The sequence below is a fragment of the Charadrius vociferus genome, unplaced genomic scaffold (genome assembly GCF_000708025.1).
Source record: "Charadrius vociferus isolate BGI_N301 unplaced genomic scaffold, ASM70802v2 scaffold365, whole genome shotgun sequence".
In the NCBI taxonomy this organism is placed as follows: Eukaryota; Metazoa; Chordata; class Aves; order Charadriiformes; family Charadriidae; genus Charadrius; species Charadrius vociferus.
This window is the reverse complement of record NW_009648559.1, coordinates 2994562-3013327: the sequence shown is the minus strand read 5'-3', so window position 1 is coordinate 3013327 and position 18766 is coordinate 2994562. Positions and strand designations below refer to the sequence as shown.

General features: G+C 36.7%; 1 protein-coding gene across 1 annotated transcript; it reads right to left on the bottom strand.

Moving 5' to 3' along the window:
- Nucleotides 1-1534: 1534 nt before the first annotated feature.
- On the bottom strand, nt 1535-18076 carry SECISBP2L (SECIS binding protein 2-like). The gene is made up of 17 exons (XM_009886138.1): nt 17901-18076; nt 16251-16575; nt 15581-15716; nt 15047-15276; nt 14926-14950; nt 14030-14163; nt 12023-12154; nt 11389-11472; nt 10179-10346; nt 9882-10023; nt 8093-8262; nt 6842-6974; nt 5699-5861; nt 4790-5010; nt 3972-4126; nt 3256-3475; nt 1535-2240 (listed from the first exon to the last, which is right to left on the bottom strand). Exons 1-17 carry the CDS (start codon nt 18014-18016, stop codon nt 1567-1569), a joined length of 3228 nt encoding a protein of 1075 aa, XP_009884440.1. The 5' UTR covers nt 18017-18076; the 3' UTR covers nt 1535-1566.
- Between the last annotated feature and the right edge of the window lie 690 nt (nt 18077-18766).

Here is an 18766-nt window from a genome sequence, read left to right as displayed (position 1 = left end):
GTTGGTCCCATATTAATAAGTGTGGGCTAAATACTTAACTAAGCTATCCATTTCTTGTGTTTTTCAGCCTACCCAGAGGACTTTTTATGCATTTCGATGCAAGTGATCACGAAAATGAAGTGGAATTAAAAGAAATATACATTTGCTATAAAAGCATTATTTGTGTGAGTTACTCTTTGGCTACTCCTGTAGTGAAGCTCCTGCTGCTGGCAGTTTCAGTACATCCCTTGCCAATGTAAGGCAGAGATGCAAAACAGACTCCTTATGCGCAAGGTTTAGACGCATACTCCATTCCTCAATCTCAAATGAATTCATCATCAGTTAATGGACTTTGTTTCAATATTCAGAATGGAACAATTCTCTAGCAACATGGATGTTTTGGGGAGGGCGGATTTTTGTTCCTTTTACCTCTGAACCACTGAAATACCTCCCCATACTACAGGGCACTTCCTGCTTTCCTGGAATAACTACTTCCTTTTCTATTCTACAGGTCAACTCCTAAAGCTGCTATAACTGTGAGAACAGACAAAAAGAGGTCACATTTTGAGTAACAATTGTTAAGATACCTCCTGAACTCAACAGGAGGATGGCCAGGATCAAAGCATGCAGATGAACACGTAGATACATTAAGCCACCATATCATTCACACTTGTTGTTAAAGGATTATTCTTGCTTTTTTGCAATGTTATATAGATTACAATATGCAAACCAGCATTCCTGAGGTAAGTGACAGAAGAAAGAGGAAGTCATCATTTTACTAAAAGCCCTGGATAGGGATTATAGTTAATGATTCACTTAGTGTGGTTTGGCAGACAGCAACTGTCAAGAGCATAGGGAAGTTTTGTTTTCTTTCACTTTTTTTTTAAATGCAAAATTTCCACCTTGTAAAAAACCCCAAAGCATTAATTATATGCCTCTGGTTTCAAGTTTTTTCTGGAATCAAAATTGTTATAGCTTATTGTAACTATCTCAACTATCAGCAGCTTTTTAACGATGCATTCACCAGGACCAACTAAAAAGCTGCATCTATCTTAGCATAAGAATCACACAGATTTCTCTGCTATTTAGTTTCCATTAGGACCGCAAATGGGGTTTCTAGCTTTTCTTTAAAGAGAACGAAAATTTTACTTTTATTTCTAGACAGAACTAGAAAATCACAGCCAAATACACTGACATGCCTGGCATAACATCAATGTAAAGTGTTGGTAATTTGTCAGTCTTAATGTAGGTTATCTGTTTGAAAAATGAGCAAAATAGTCACATCTTAGAAGAATTTTGCTTAAAACTGGTCAGTTGCAAGATGCTTCCTTTTACAAAAGATCAAATGAATACTTACTGACAAGTTTTCCACAGTTTCTATTTTGGGAAATAGATACTGATTAAAAGCTAAGCTAGTTTTTAAATCAAACAAGTAACAGACAGCTACAAAAATATTGTTGTGAATCAGATACACAAATGTTTAACAGTGCAAAATGTTGAGATGAAGCATAAGAAATAATGGCTGCAACCTTTACAACAGTTAGTTTTAATGTAATTTCTAAAAAGTTCCTGAGTTCCTGCTTACGTTTACGGCATATAGATGGAATCCGCATGTTCCTTATTCAAAGAACTGCAGATGGTGGGTTTATGTTGAGTGTTACTTGGATGCTTATCAGTTGTCCATTCCTCGCCATCAGTGACTGGATCAGCCTGCTCAGAAGTCTCTATTTCCTCCTCTTCGCTTTGTTCTGCGTTGTCTTCTTCAGCACCACTAAGGGTCTTCCCAAGCTGAAGAGTCTCCATAGTTCTCTGGGTCTCCGAAACCCAAGATTCAATTCTGCTATTAAGCTGAACCTCTACTGAAATTGGTTCATGGGCATAATCCTCATCATCATCTTCCTCCTCCTCCTCCTCCTCTTCTAGCATTCCTGGTACAAGAGTACTGGTGGTACTGGTCATGGAAGAATTCAAAAGATCTCGGCAGCTGCCATCCAGTGATCCTGTTTCTGTACTCTGCTGTGAGGCCCATTCCAGATTGTCATCTGGTTTCACCTCATCTTTGTCACCTGGTGCAGATTTTCCATGATTTGTTGCTGAGGTAGCGCCAGTTGTAGCCAGAGGTGGTTGTTTATTAAGAGTGGCTTTTTCAATTTGACCATTACCAGCTTTTTCTGGTACCACAGTCTTACATGAGGTTTCTCTCTCATTTTCAGAGGTTTCTAACCCATCAGATGTTTCCACCATATTTCTCCAGTTTGTTTCTACAAGTTTCAAAAGAAGTTTAAGTAGGAAACATTAATTCTTTCTATAGAAAAATAAGTCTCCTGAACATCCCAGATTTGTTTAAGTAGCAATAGGAGCTAATCATTTTAATATTACTTTATGCTTGCTAGAAAAATTTCAGTTAGAAAAAGGGGGAAGAAGGGAACAGGAGAGACAACAGAAAGAGCTGTGAATAACTTTGGGTCTTTGCAGTATCTTAAGCCAGACATTACAAAGTTGAAAGTTTGTGCACTTTGTCTCCTGTATAAACTGTGGAAGCACCAAATGTTACAGTGAGTGTAGTCAAAGAGATTACTCTCAAGTATAAAGTAAAAACAGAAAATTGCCACAGTAGTAAGTCATCTGTTTAAGGATTTAAAAAAAGAAAAAACCACAACAACCACCAAACATGTTTAACAAATGAAATAAGCTTGAGATACCACAAAAGAATTAACTAAAAACAAGACAGTGTTCTTTTTAGTTCACTGTAAGACTTAAAAAAAAGAAAGAAGTCTTTTGACTTCAAACAAGCACTCTCCCTTTCATCCTCTCTGTCACCTGGGCTTAAGCAACTGGATAAACAAATTTGCCTTTTGCTCACGCTATAGTCATTCATTGCCATCTCAGGTTTCCAAATCTAAGCTACATGTCCCATCTTCAGAGACCTCAATAATTTAGTTCCTAGCCTCTGTCATTAGTTCCTCCTCAATCATATAATCAGTTCTGTGTTTGGTACCAGTTCAATAAAACTGGACAAGCTACCTCCACTGACATGAGTTAGGTAACTGTAACACTTTTGAGGATTAGAAATCAAATTTATTACCTTTTATATAGTTCGGGGTGGAAAAGTTACTTACAAAACTACCTGAAGACTAACCAATTTTCTCTGACTCCTGAAAATTATGAAATACTGTAAATGACGAAGAGATACTATATTTTTAGCTACATTTTGCTATAAGCAGCATTCAGAAAATACCAGCTTCAAGTTACAAAAGTAAGTTTTAACACACTTACCATATTCTTTCTCATTCACTTCAGATATGGGTTCAGAAATAACACTACAGAATGAGATAGCACTTGCTGCAGATGGGTTACGAGAATGACCCATATGATGGGGCGCCTTCTTGACATTCTTCAAGGCTTCTTCTGCCTGTTCCTGTTCCATTGCAGCAACCATATCTCTGTAGGCTTTTCTGGCCTCTTCGGTCAGCGATACCAGCTTATTAAATAGGTCCTAAGTGCAAAGGCAGTTTTTATAATCAGTAGTTCTTAATAGCAATTTTCACTTTCAATTACTCCTTTTAGTCAAGGCTATACCACATAGTGAGCCTTAAGCTTATTCACACCAAACACCTTTACTTTAACCAAAAATTGGTTCTCTCAAATCAAAATAAAAACACTCCATGTTTACACAACTTTGAGATGTACTTAAAGATACTGTTTTCCTTACAATCTTAAGCCTTCCAGAGAATTTCAGATGTCATTTAAGTCTATTTGAAAGCTACAGATACGTTGTGACCAAAGTGTTAACATAATCTCTCAGTTTTGCAAATAATGAATTTCAAAGAAAAACACACCCTAATATAGATCAGATCAGGGCCATTATCAACGTACATCAGTTAGGTACGCTCTCCATGCTAAATCAATTGTTAGCTACAAGGATTAACTACAATCAGTTCTTAACTACAAGGCTGTTTACTCCAGACGTTTACGTGAATGGAATTCCTCACCTCAGCACCCGAGTAGTTGAAGATCCCGACTACACTAACAGGAACCAGCTTGTTCACACAACGGCCAAGAGCTTTACGTCCAAGAGCAAACACAAAAGGAATTTCTTGTTCCCGTGCCATGGCGATTACATTATATAGAGCCTCATCTAGCCCACCTTGAAGAAAGCAATTTTAAATAGATATCTAGTCAGTTAAAGTCGTAATATGGCAAGATACAACTCTCTATCCCATTTTAACTGTAATTAGTCAGTACAACTTCAATACACACAATCACCAGCTACTAGTTCTACAGGATAACAAGCTACACATTTTAAGTATAGTGAATGAGCACTGATGAAGGCAATATTTCATATTCTCTACTAGTCCTGCACTCACACTAAACCAGAATTTTTCACAGCTCTTATCCTGAGCAGAGCTTTGCTCTTTGCGTATCTCAGGACGCCTCTGTTTACATTTCTCGTTGTGGCAAAATGCACTGGTTAGCTGAGTAAGACATTCATACTTCTGGTAAGGAATCCTCCTTAAGAACACCCAGAGCTCGGGACTCTGGGTGTATCAAAGACTGGATGGAATAAAATTGAAGTCCATTTTATATATTATAATATCTATTTTTCTTTAAGCTATTCACCCGTCAATGAACTAGTTTCTTCCAGGAGTAGAAGAGAATGAATGTGGAGTGGCAATTGTACAATTGATTCTGGAAATGTTGTATCATGCATAGTAACTAAAAAATGCTTCTACTCTTGCAAATCAGCACTTCTAATCAGCACAAGAAAATGGTAAACAGTTAAGTATATAACTTGTTTTATCATTTATACCTTTTGATTGAATTTTTTCGCAGTTGGGAGATATGATTACACACTTGATCTTGTTTAGTTTCATATGCTTAGTAACCTCACGCAACCCCATAACAAGTCTTCTCCTTGCTTTAGCTCTCATGGGATCCTTTTGATAAATTCGTTCCTGGAAGCTGACAAGCTCTTGCAGTAAGAGAGTCACACACTCATCTATTTCTTTGCTTAGAACTTGGTTACAGTATCTGTCAATTCAAAAAACATCACATATTAGCATAGCACATTATCAATACTATTTTACTGAGCCTCTTTTACCAAATAAAAATAATTTTACTTCCTCAGAACCGCTAGAGTTATTAAAAGGATTTAGAAATCAGAACTGTATACTGTAAGTTAAAAATACACCCTGAAAGCTTTTATATTTCCAGTAACATCCCTTACCTCAAGAAGTTGGTCAAAAAGAATATTTAAAAAAAAATAAAATACTCCAATAGGTGCCACAAGCAACTATTCTTTTCCATAGTTTGGTACTCTATAAAGATACATTAATAAATGCAGCAATGTATTAAAAGTGACTATTAAAGTATTTTCAGCATTCATAAGTATTCCTCCTTTTCCAAAGTGTACGCAGCCCTACTTTAAAAAAAAATTTTTTAGAAAAGACTTCCACCTAGCTTATTTGTTGCAGCAACCAAAGAAAATCCAAAGTGCATGTGTGTACATGCACAACGTATATACACATTTGTGTATGTACACACACAGAGCAATCCATCTATACCAAAAAGGAATAATACTTGCAGAAACTTCTATTGATGAAAGGGTAGCTTACGTTTGTTTAGCTCCTCCTAAGTCTACTAAACCTATCCACACTTAAAAGATGAGGCTGATGGAATTGAAAGCCTTGAATTTATATTAGCAATGCAAAACTCTTACTCTCTGAATCTCTTGCTGTGAATTTTGGTTATTGCAGAAGATGCCATTGGACTGCCTATTCCAGAACTAGCAGGTGAACCTTGTGACACTGGGGTCATGCAGTATGGAGAATTTTGACTTGCTGGTGAAAGTGAAGTATCGCTAGGCATACTCAGTCCAGTTTCTGAAAGACAATTTTGAAACGTTATAAAATGCAAAGACATTTTCACGTAAAAGAAACAGCATCACACTTCTTGCTTATCTCTCCCTTCCTTTTTCCAAATTACATTCCAAAAACACTAAACAGTATTCTTCCCTGGAGGGACAGGAACAAAACAAGCACATACCCAACACTCAGCATGGGTTGGGTAAATAAGCAATATTTGAATATTCATTAAAAAACATCCAAAGCTCAGTTTGGGAAGTGGACAGAACGAAAGGGAAAACCTGCCTAAATGCGACAACCTCTTCCAATAATTCTTTACTATTTTTATATATAATATTTAACTAACTTATTCCTAGGATATTTAAGATTTTCACACTTCTCTTCAGTCAGGTGAAGTCAGGGAGGTAGTTCAGAAGGAAAATTCTGAAGCAGTACATCTGGAATCCTGATAAGACACCTCTTCCCTTTCCCCACCAAAACATATCAAAGAGACTGAAAATTCTTTGGAGTTTCCCGGTTGCTCGGAGCTGTTGCTGTTAAATTAACAGTGCAGCTGACTGACAAGAATGTTCAAACTGGAAAACCTTATTTACAGTTTACAACTTCTATTATCTGGAAAATTTTCAGTATACTCATCATTAAAAACCATCGTGATCAACATGGCATGGCTGACAACAGGTCACATTTTGTCTGCTTATGAAAAATGCTATCAACTCTGCCATGGTTTGGGAACATACACTCAAGAGAAGTGAATTAAAAGGCTGTACGGAAACTATGTACTTAGAAGGCATACTGCACCGAGCCTTCCACAACTGAGGCACAAACAAGACATTTTTAAAAAAAGAGGGCTCTAATTTCTAATGTTTCATAATGTTAAAAAAAGTTAAAAGATAACATCAACAAATTGCGTTGTATCAAAAGAGAAAGACAAATATATTAAAATAAGCAGATTAGTACAAGGTGGGGGGGATGGGACAACTAGAAAGATAGAGACCAACCTTCTTGAGAGGCCAGCTCCTGAGACTGATCAGCAGTCAAGTTTATATGAACATCTTTCTGTTCGTCAGACCCCAGAAGGCTAAGGTCAGCTGATAAACGGCCTTTCTTCTCTTCTCTCTCTTTCAAAATAATCTAGGAACAAACCCAACAGCTATTACCATCTGAAAATTATAGCAATACCTGTAAAGAAGAACATCAATTTGACTGAACAAAACACAAAAAGTTGACCAAGTTGTTTTGAACCTTCCTACTCATACCAGGATAGAAAACCCTAAAATCATTTCAGTTTCCTCTTTGATCACAAACAGTATTTCATTCCAGCGTTTTACAGATGGTATACTCAATACTATTGTACTTCTACATAAATAATGCTTTCAATAATTTAAGCATTAAGTACTTTCACAGCTTCTGATACATAACACTCACTCACTAACAATTCCTCATCCCCACCCCTGTGAAAAACACCTTATGCAAGAACACAAGTCATCTTTGTGAAGCACCACAACAACAGATAGAATCCTTTCTTTTATATAAAGGAAAGTGCAAAGATAAGTAGCCATGGATATATTTGTATTACTATGGTAAATAATAACATAAAGGCCTTGACATAATTCAGAAGCTTTTCTGAACATGCATCTGTGAATTTCTCCAACTGGAGTAGATCATGAATAACTTTTTTTTTTTTTTTTTTACACAAAAAAAAGACTTTCACACTTCCTTTTTTGGACTAGGTTTTTTGTATTTTACCTTCTGATTTCCATACATACTGTATTCCCTGTGTACATACCCACTTTATGTGGGTATGTATCTTTATATATACACAACCAATTATTTCTAAATTTACTCAACTAAAATTCATGTTTTCACTTCAAGTTCTATACCCATCTCTAAAAAAAGAGCAGTAAAATTTAAGGTTAGCATACTACATTGCACTACAAACTAGGATTCAACAACATGGAAAAACTATGCAAGTTTTCCCATATGTTCTAACGCTCAAAGTTAATCAAATACTTGCAGTCTGTATTGAGATAGATTTGCATCACCCTCAACTAATTATGGGAGTAGAAAAGTTAGTGTTACATGCCTAGATCCAAAGGACAGGGCATCAGTGGACTAGGAACTAGAGGCAGAAGCTCATGACTCCCTTACCCTATTATGCTCATGGTCACTGGTTCTTGACTAAGAAAATATCAATTTTTATTTTTGAAATATGAGTGTGGACCCAGACACTCCAGGGTTGATACGTTTACCTTTTTAAGTGCTGTAGGGCGTTTCAGCTTTGCAATCTCTCTCTCTTTTCCTCTTTTCACTTTTGGGGCAGTTGAGTCCAAAGGATTAAGGCAACCCATAGATGGCTGTCCCTTTGTAAAGGACTTTCTGTTGGCAGATTCTTTGGTATGAAAGGGAGCAGCACTGCCAACTAAATACAAGAAAGGTATTAGTTTCACTAAGAGACATGTCAGCTTTATTTCAACACTGCTTTCAGAATTTCCACTGATGAGTTCTCAAAGTACGTTTTCCTTCCTTGGAAAAAAGGAGTTCATAACGACAGGAAAGTTACATCATCAGATATTGTTGCTTCCAGATGGTTTTTAGCTTTCTTTGACTTAGCCTCATGTTTTAGAAAGCTATGGATTCCAGGAAAGGAATTACTTTAATACTGGTAAGGGATCTCTCAAGTGACTACATGCAACTTTATTAATAAGATGATAATAGTAAGATAAGTTGCAAATATTTATCCAAACATTGATTTTCAGTTGTCAGAGACTTGAGTAGTTGACAGGACGAAACAAATGAGAGAGTGCAGCATGTAGTTAAGTGTACCTTCTGTAAGAAAGGGAATAAAACAAATGTAGTCTCCAATGGAAATGCCAACTGTTCTTTGCTAAGCTCTGTTTGATATAACCTTGCCAACTTGAACTAATGTTTGAACACAGCTGAAACTCAAAGCAGGTAAATGAAGCAACACACAGGAAGGAAAATGGTAACTATGTGCATAACGATGGACTCTAGGCTACGTACTACTGCGCAAGAATGAGATTCATGGGTTTTAATAGATAACTACGAAAACGTCAATTCTGTATTCAGCAGCAAGCATTAAAAAAAGCTTATTTAATATTACTTGTTGATAAAGAAATAGAGAACAAAAAACCATAATTAAGCCATAGCATACATTCCCAATGGAACTATAACTTAATATTCAGTGCATGTCTGATCTGCCTTATTTTCAAAAAGATACAGTAGAACTACAAAAAGGTACAGAGAAAGTGATATGGATTATCATAAAAGACATGCTTCTACAATGGAGTAACTAAATAGAGTAGGACTCTTCAGAAAAGAGATGACAGACCTCTAAGAATCATAGAGGAGGAAAGCAGGGAATGATTGCTCAGTGTCTCTGTAATACAAAGGCTATGAAAGCTAATGAAATTATGAGTGGGGCACAAAAAACCCTGACCCCTACTCCAAAAAACACAGAAGAAGGAAGAGCTTCTCCACACAGCATGTAGCAATGTTAGAATTCACTGCCTTTGGACCTTACGGACAGCAAAAGCATGTGATAGATAGCTTAAGGAACAACTTTGTTTTGAGAAAGCCTTGGGTCAGGAGGCCCTGAACCAGGAGGTCAGTAGAGGAATCCCTCTGTCATAATCACAGGTACTCTCTCTAAGCTGCTTTCAAAGAGAATTCTGCAATATCTGTAGATGTTTGGTTTCACCTAATACAGTTCTTTTCACATCTTCATTTTAGCACTGAATTACGCAAAACATGAATCTTGAGCTTTGAATAGCAGGTCTTTTAAGAGAAGTTTGTCCTCAGTTCTATGTGGACTTTCACCATTGCATACTGCAGTTCAGAGGAAGATAGCGTAGGTGAATTTTTTGAAAAACACTCTAAGAAAGTCTTCCCAGGTTTTTATTATGTTTATATTCAAAAGTAAAACTTGACAGAAATAAAAGCACATTTAAGATGCTCACAGTGATCACATTTATATTGTCACAAAAAGCACTTAGCGACAGTTAAGCAGATTAGAAATACCTGTGTATGAAAGAGGCCTGGTGTTGGTGATCTGACGAGCTTTCATTGCTTGCTGCTGCTTTTCAAGAGCTGCTAACATGTCACCCAAATCTAACTGAACTGGGGTCTTACTCTTCTTTCCAGCTGCTTTTGATAAAGCCTCCTAGAATATGAACATCATAAGCTGATAAATACAAAGAAGTATTTCCTGCAAAACATTCTTTACAAAGAGATTCTTGCTATTATAGAATAGAGGAGCAATGGCTAACTACTGATACTCCTCTTTACCAACTACCTGGCAGGGGGTAGACTACACACCTGGAGTTTTTTCTGTTCCATGCTTATCTCTGAATACTCTTGAGCTGTTGCAAGTGCTGCTGCCAAGGCCTTCTTCTTCTGACTTTTTGCACGCTTTGGTACAGAGGTTGTAATGGGAATTGGAGTTTGGACTATATTGATTGGAGAATTCTCTGGTAAGTCATCCAACTAGGATTTTAAACAAAATGCAAAAAAACCCCACAATTAAAGACCTTTCAAGACCATAGGAAATGTGGCACTCCAGAAACCAAGTGAACAATTGCTTTGGTCAGCAGTACGACATCCCAATTATTAAGTACAGCTAGTCAACACAGTAATTTAATAAAACTAGAAACTTACGTATATTTCATTTTTGTATGGGAAAACTATTATATTTTCTCCAATTATGCCTTCAGAAGGTTCTTCAGACTGACTGCTAAATAAGGGATTGTTTCCCCCCCAGTGAAGATTTAATGTAGGACTTCACTTTCCTGGAAAGCAGCCAAATAGATTAAGTACTCTAAATCTATGGTTCTGCATCCAAATATTTAAGTATTCAGGTATTAAAAGAGCATCTTTCCAACATCTGTTTCCACAGCTTTAAAGCAGGTAATGGTGCAGTTTATTCTGAAATTAAAGTAAACTAACAAAGTGTAGTTATTCTGAAAAATTTACACTATTACTACATATCTGCAGATTTAACAGTTTTAAGAAAAGCTGCATCGAGGCATCTGTCTGAATGCAAGCCCTTTGAGTCAGAAAGAATAACCAGGATGTAGTTTAGGTATTAATACAAAGAAAACTTGACAGTCTTCAAAACTCAAAAATCCTTTTGTATCTACTGCTCACCTAAAATTTAGCATGCAACTTCAAAAAGCAGAAAACTCATGAGAAACCATCTCTGAGATGGAGAAGTCGGGAGTTGGACTTGATGATCCTCATGGGTCCCTTCCAACTTACATGAGAGATTCTAAGTGTCTGTCGTATGTTACAGTTTCACTTGTTAACAGTCTCATTAGCAGACAAAAATCCAACAGTCTTTAAGATGCATTCTCTGCGCCACTTATTTTAATTGGCATTTCTTTAGCATTCAAAACTGGTAATGCAAAACCCTAAGAACATCACAATTACTGCATTACAAGTATTGTAGCAAAGATTCATAAAAAAATACACAAATTAAGTAGTCTCAAAACAACTTAAAAGTACTTTGCAAAACAAAATAATTACTTACTACTTTGGGTGAAATCTTTTGCTGGATGTTACTACTTTTGCTGCTGCCATTGTCACTATTTAGCTCTGGAAATTCATCTTCATCCTAAACAATACACAAAATTAGAATGCAGAGTATGGAACCAAGTCACATGAAAAGCATCAACTGAAACAGTTGAAGCTAGAAGAATGAATTGAATCCTGAAGTCCCACATAAACTGGAAGGGCTTGAAAGTGACACAAATAGAAAGTGATGAACAAATTAACAAAGCATTTATGTATCTGAGTAACTTCTTTTTTTTAAAAAAAGAAGGTTTTATTAATGCCTTACACTAAAGAAATCCAATTACAATTAGGGGGGTAAAACCAGAGAACATAGTAATTTTTATTTGCAAGTGAACAGAGAGAGTTACTTGAAATTTGCTTATCTAATTTGTCACTCACGGGTAGCTCTAAATCCTTACACTTTCCACAACAACCAAATACAGGCTTTGAACATACACAGTGAAAGCATCAAACAATAATTAAATTGGTGGACTATATTGTCCACCTCTTGGAGTCAGATGTTTTGCAACTTCTCTCTGTTGAGAACATCACTTATTCTACACCATTATTCCCGTCACTATAATGCAGAAACAGTTTTCATACAACTCTACCTCAAAATACAGAGGTTCAGGACTCTGCTCTGTTCTACTTGACTGGCTTGTAGTTATAGGTTTTTCATGTCGTTTCTGCAAGTTCTGCCTTCTTTCTGAAGATGTGCTGTGGTCCCTGCATCTGAAACCAGACTGAAAATAATGAACGTGATTGGCATTTTGCAATTTCAGTTTTTCAAGATGTGCGTGCATACATGTAAGGCATTCTCATGTCTGCTAATTACCAACTAAGAAGGCACAGTTTTTACAGAATTAGATTTAATAAGCTGTGCTTTGGTGGGCTGGGTGTTTGGGGCGGGGGGATGTTTTGTTTTGTTTTTTTTCTTGGGGTTTTTTTGTGTTGCTTTTTTTGGTGTGTTTTTTTTCTAAACCTGCACAAACATATTCTACAGATAGTGTCAGATTATTTCTCCTCCCTCAGTCCAAATACAGTATATCTATACATTCATCTCTATACTTCTAATTTAGAAAATAGGGTCCTTTGGTCAAACACTAAGAAAATCACAAGAGTTGCTGGTCACACTATAGTTCCTCAGGACTGATGTCTGAGTTCTATCTGTAACCATCATCAATCAAAAGAACCTTCTCCCACTACAGTTATTCTGTGCGCAGTTACTGCCTTTTCAACATGTGTTTCAACATGACAATGCACAGGCAGAGTTCTCTAAGGACAGAGACCTCAGTATAATGGCATAAACATTGTTCTGTTTATGATGTTCGTGGAAACCCATGCGCAAGAATGGTTGGCTGAAAGCAGAGCATGATTTGAATCTGAAATTCTGGATCTCATACTAATGTATTTCTCAAGAAAATTTCCTACAGACCTGGTACAAATTTAGTTTCAAAGGAAAATAGTTTCTAGGACAATTCTGCCTTGAGGTACAGTGAATTTGGCTGGGAACACCTCATTTAAAAACAAAGCTGGCACAAAGAGTTTTAAATATCTAAAATAACTGCCAGATTTAGAGTCTAAACTGTGACTGGATGAAAGGAAATCTGGTTCTTCCTACTCTCCCAATGCCATAAACCACAAATAGTGGCTTCTAAAAGCCTTTGATTTGACTACAGGTTATAAAAAGATTCAGAACTGCTGCACTGCCAGATACGAGCACCAACAAGCTTCTTTATATAATAAACCCACAGATACCAAATGGGAAAATGCAAGACAAATTAACAATTCCATCTAAAAAAAAAAAACCACCAACCTCTAAACAGGGCAAGCTAGCTCACATATATCTGCACATACCGGCTCATCTATGATAAAGCTCCCACTTCAAGCTCAGCTATTCTTGCCTGCAATAACTCAATTCAAGCAAAACCTATGTTTAAGCAAAGGTAGTGTTTCAGCCATCTCTCTGTTCCCCTCTGCACCACCCCCCTCAATAAAACTAGACTATCAAAATTAGGAAGGCCACCTTCTCCTCACATACTAATTACAGAAATCCTGTCCCACTTAAGCAAAGTTTCACAGAAACATCTTCTTCAAATTTCAGCATAAAACAATTTGAAATAATATATTAATAAAAATGCTAAATAATATGGTATGTAAATTTAAAAGAGAACATTTCAAATACAACAGTAGCGAGAACATAGGATTCTAGTTCACCACTGCATCAGAATCTTTCTTCAGAGAGTTTGAGGCTTTTTTTCTTCTATGAATATGTCAAAAACTAAACTAACTTTACACCCACACTGTCTTCATTTCACACATTACTGTATATATGTAATGTACTTCCTAGTTAGGTACATATCAAGATTGGGCTATAGGCAGAAGATTGCCAAGTACATGAAAATATATATATGTGTGTATTGAGATATAGCGCTAGCTGAAAAAAACATACAGGGTAGAAATGTGCAACTGGACTTTTAGGTTGAGTTTCTACACTTTGAAGTCACTGTTTTCATTAACTATTCTTTGTATGTTAATTTTATAATCCATTTCAAATTCCTTATTTTCATACATTACAAGGAACAGAATACTTAAATTTAGAACCATCAACAATATACCTGTGAACTATTTCTTTGCTCAGCTTGTCTTCCACTTCTAGAAAACGTCTGAGTTTTTTCAATCCAAGGTTTTTTTTGAGTTGCCTGGGAATTTACATTAGTCCAACTTATACCAGCTGAAAGAGAAGTGCCATCTATGAAAAAATGAATTGGTATGACAGAACATGTCATAATGATACATGTGCCACCAGAGCCAGGAACACAGTTTTGATACAAAAAGTTATCTGAAAGTCTAATTCTCCTCCGACAACATTAACTTCTGTAGCTATTTCTAGAAGTTAACAGAATTGCCTTCATGGAAGAGTCAGATGACCGACACTCAAATTGCCAACAACTGATCATCAGGAAGCACTCAGACAAAGGAAATCTCAGGTTCATAACCATAACAATTTCAGTCCAGTCAAAATAACAGCCACTAGCGTTACCCACTACTACCAGACTACAACATTTCTTCCCATTCACAGTACTTCTTTAAAGCTTCTAAAAAAGTATGAGTACTTCTTAAATACAGAATGAGAATTCTTTGGCTCTATTACTACCCAGGTATGAACTGCAGTCCAACAGGATAAGGAAGCTTGAGGATAAAATACAACAGAAGCACAGCTTTGCCTGAATGTTTCCATTGGAGTCTCTGGCTTTTTTAATCCTTTAAAGAAAGGCAGCTGTTGATAAATCATTAGTGATAGCTAATTATACACTTGTTCATTCAACAAGTAATGGGGGTCTTGGTGGAGGTGGTGGAAATGACAGTAAAGACGTATCTTCAGAAGTATCTGATCAGTTAGCATAGCATGCTGGAAATAGATCAAGAGATGGTTCCTAGCAAAATGTAAAGCAAAAATACGGAAGTAACCCAGCCAAATTTTAAACAGCTCAGCAGCTAAGACAATGCTTACGTGTATTCACTGATGGTTCTACAACCTAAAAAAGGAAAAAAGAAAAAAAAGGGTTTTTTAGTAATTTTTATTAGTCTGTAGGATCCAAATATAGTCAAGTCATTCAGTTATGTTTACTTACATTCATTGCACAAGAATCTGTATTTCTTGAAGTCATGGCTGCAGCCTGGTTATTGCCGTGCTTAGGACTACAATAGCCACTGTCACTGTCAATGTCTGCTTCACTTGCACCCTGTTCACTAGAGGACTCTGCAGCAGGGTGAGAAGCTCTTCTGCGCCTGCCTTTTGATTTCCAAAGCATTGTAGAGGCACTCTCAGAAAGCGATTTATTAGCTATATCTGAAGGGAAGTCTGCAAGACACAAAAATATAATGACTTGTGCAGGACTTGTTAAGAGACATGAAAAACCTACACATCATAAAAACACACAGAAAAAGGCAAAGTCTTTGCACATGACAACAATTTTCTTTTAATAAAATTAAAACTAGCATTGAATTTTAAAAAATTATGTCTGGGTCCAACTATTAATAATAATCAACTCCTTCAAGAAGAATCTATTTTTGACAGTGGCGAAGTCCATTTTCTTTTAGGAAAAAATGTGACTGACTTGTAGTTCTAGTTATTTTATATACCCAGAACACAAGAAAGCAATTACCTGTTTGCTGTGATGCATCAACCAACAAAACAATCTTTGATCTGTTCTCAGGACCTGATGAACTAGTCTCCTTTTGAGTGGCGACATTTTTCACTGGAGGACGTTTATTTTTTATGTGCGTCTGTAACTGCTGTTGCTGTTTTAAAAGATTAGCCACACGTACGCATAAATCATATGATTTAACTTCATAGTTGTAATCAAATAAAGCAATTAAAAGTTCTAATGCTCTCTACAGAAGCGACATGTTTAAAGACAAAGAGATTAAGGGAAATATTCATAAAAATATTTGATTTATTAACTTCTTTGCAGTATTTTCTGCATGAACTGTTCATTATGATGTGGAAGTATCAAAAAAAGGCAAAGAAAGTATGGGTATACTTCCTTTGTTCTCCAATGAAGTAATTCAAAGCTCAGACCAAACCAGCAGAGAGGCAGTAGAAGGGAGTTTCCCATGTTATACTTGCAGGGTTTATAAACTCACCCAGTATTTCACCACAAAATGTCTCTGTAGACAGAGTTTTGCTGCTCCCCAATTAACACCTTTTCTGCCCATCTTTCCTTCCATTGATACTACTGACATACCTGTTCTTGCTCAAACGAGATGAATGCTTCCTGTGCAAAGATACTTTCTTTATACAGTTCTACTTATCCTATTAAAAAACAGACTTACTTTTTGTATGACTGGTCCCCTGTTACTGCTTCTGCTCCGCTGACTGGATAATGGAAAGGTCTGGCCTGATGGGTTGGGACGCTCAGTGCATTCTGTAGTAACTGTATTTACAGCATTTGCTGTTTGAAAGGGTGCAGAATAGGGGGTAGGGACAGGATGATAGAAACCCATGACCTGAGCACATGGTGCTGGCATCAGCTGGTAATATGTATATTCTGTAGAAACCGGTGGTTGTGCAGATATTATAGGATAAGCAAGGTACGGTCCTGCAGGATTTGGGTTGGGTTGCTGCCATCTGATGTCATTGTTGTATAATGGAAACTGTCTGTAAAATCAAAAGGAAAGACAACTGCTCAGTAAGTTTTTCCCCTCTACCACTCCCTTACAAAAACCCCAACAAACAACCAAATAACCACAACTCATTTGTCTCATGAGCTCCTAGCTTTTAATAACTGAACTTAAGTTATTAGGGCTTCTTAGAGATGCCAATTAAATGATTCACAAGCTCAAATTACGTTCAAGTGCAAAATAAATATCTTTGTTGATCTTGGCATTTGTATAAACTCATTAAATTTCTAACACTAAACTTAGAAATAAAATGTAGGCATTTCCTTTGTCAAGTACTTGGGACTCATTACAATTTCATTGTTTCAGAAAACACGTAACACCCAAGAAGATGTCTAAGCTTACACAAGGTAAACTAGCAGATATGTGGAACAGTGACATTCATTAGCTAGTTCAGGGCCAAGTGCTTCAGTATATTAAGTTGCCAACTCACCCTTGTTCAAAATTCCTATGTAAATGCAGGCCTTAAGAAGCAAATATGAAGACAGGCATTTACAAACTTACTACTGAAACCAAGCGTGGAGACTCCTTCCTGTGTTTATTTGTGATACAGCATACTACAAAGGCCCCCTTGGAAACTATGAACCCAATTCTCTCTCTCTTCAAACCCCTAAAAGGAGACCATCTACATGGAAAATGCAGAGGCACAAATATTACAGAAAGGGAATAGGAAAAGTAAAGATTCAGAATAATCCTACAGATCTGCAGCAGGCAGTTGCTAAAGAATTATTTTTGTTCTTACCTATTCAAGTGCAGCAGCACTAAAGTGCTGTCCAAACATACGTTGGGTACTTCTTTCAAAATCAAATGGCAATAATTATTTATGACTTCAACAGAAAATTATCAACGTTGAAGTTGTGCATTCAGTGAACACCACATTTGGGATAAAGAGTTCCTAAACTCAATGTATGATAACTAGTTACACAAAGAAAAGTGGATACAGCTACACTCAATACACGTGTCAGCTGCATACTGTTTCGCCAGAGATTCAGACACAGACCTCTTGACTGCCCTGGAAGATGCAAGAGCACAGCAGGTGACTTTGAGGGATTTGTACCAGACCTCTGTAGCCAGGGAAAGAAAAGCAGCAAAGAATATGAATAGAGAAAAGTAGAGGGAAAGAAATAAGTAAAAAGAGGTTGGGGACAGAGAAACTTCATCCTCACCCATGAAAGGTCAGAAGATTAAATACAGTAAACAAAATGAATATACAGCCAACAGTCACTGACTCCTCTCAAGTCTACCAAAAGTTTAAACTAATTTAAAAATAGATCATCTTTCATGAAGACAACAACCGCTTATTACCTATTAGATTGGTTTTCCTGTACAAATGGATAGCAAGTGATCAGGTAGCTAGGGATGGGAGTTGGTTCCATGCCATTAATTCCTCCACTGTCGTTAGGAAGTGCCATTGGGATCATTAGTGTTTCTGGACCCTTCTTCTGAGGAATAAATGGTTCTACTTCAGCTGACAGCTTGACATTCTTAAAGAGAAAGGAAACAATGTCTTCATTAATACAATCATAACTTGTTTGGGAAAACTTAGATTCATAAAGCTGTATGATAATTACCACAAATAGCAGGCAAATGGATGACAAGACTACAGGATTTCTGCAGTAAACTTAAAGAGGTGGAAAACAGTTGGAAAGTGCTTGTTACATCCATCCAATCTACACAGGGTGTAATACAGATCACCAACATTTAGCATTTGTATTAACCTTTACATTTTCAAAGTGCAATACAAACACTAATTAGTTTAAAAGAGACTAAAGTTCAGATCTTGCAGAGGATATACTAGTTCGAGCACAGAAAGAAATCAAGTTAGCACTGTAGGTGGAGCACAGTTGTGTAGGCTTTCTTAAGTGAAACCAACATATGGAAGATGTAGTAATGCCTGGCCTACTCTACAAAATTGAGTGTTCCTAGGCAATTATAAAAAAGATCTTTCAGCAGGAAACCTATGGTTAAAATAGATGGTGTATCACAGAAGAACCTCACACAGATTCCATCCACACAATTTTAACACAGTGTGTTAAGAACATGATTAAGTTTTGCCATGAAGAAGAAATTAAAGACTGCTTAGAAATAAGTTTTAAACTGTGCTTTCAAAGAAAAGTATCTCTCCCAATCCCGAAGGTACCCTCAACAGCTTATAAGGTGTTTTCACCCAC

Coding starts and splice junctions, on each gene's coding strand:
- SECISBP2L (XM_009886138.1), bottom strand. CDS start 18,016: ATGATCCCAATGGCACTTCCTAACGACAGTGGAGGAATTAATGGCATG. Junction 12,155..14,029: donor AGCAAAGAAATAGTTCACAG/GTATATTGTTGA, acceptor CATTATTTTCAG/TCTGGTTTCAGATGCAGGGA. Junction 8,263..9,881: donor CAGGCCTCTTTCATACACAG/GTATTTCTAATC, acceptor TCTTGTATTTAG/TTGGCAGTGCTGCTCCCTTT.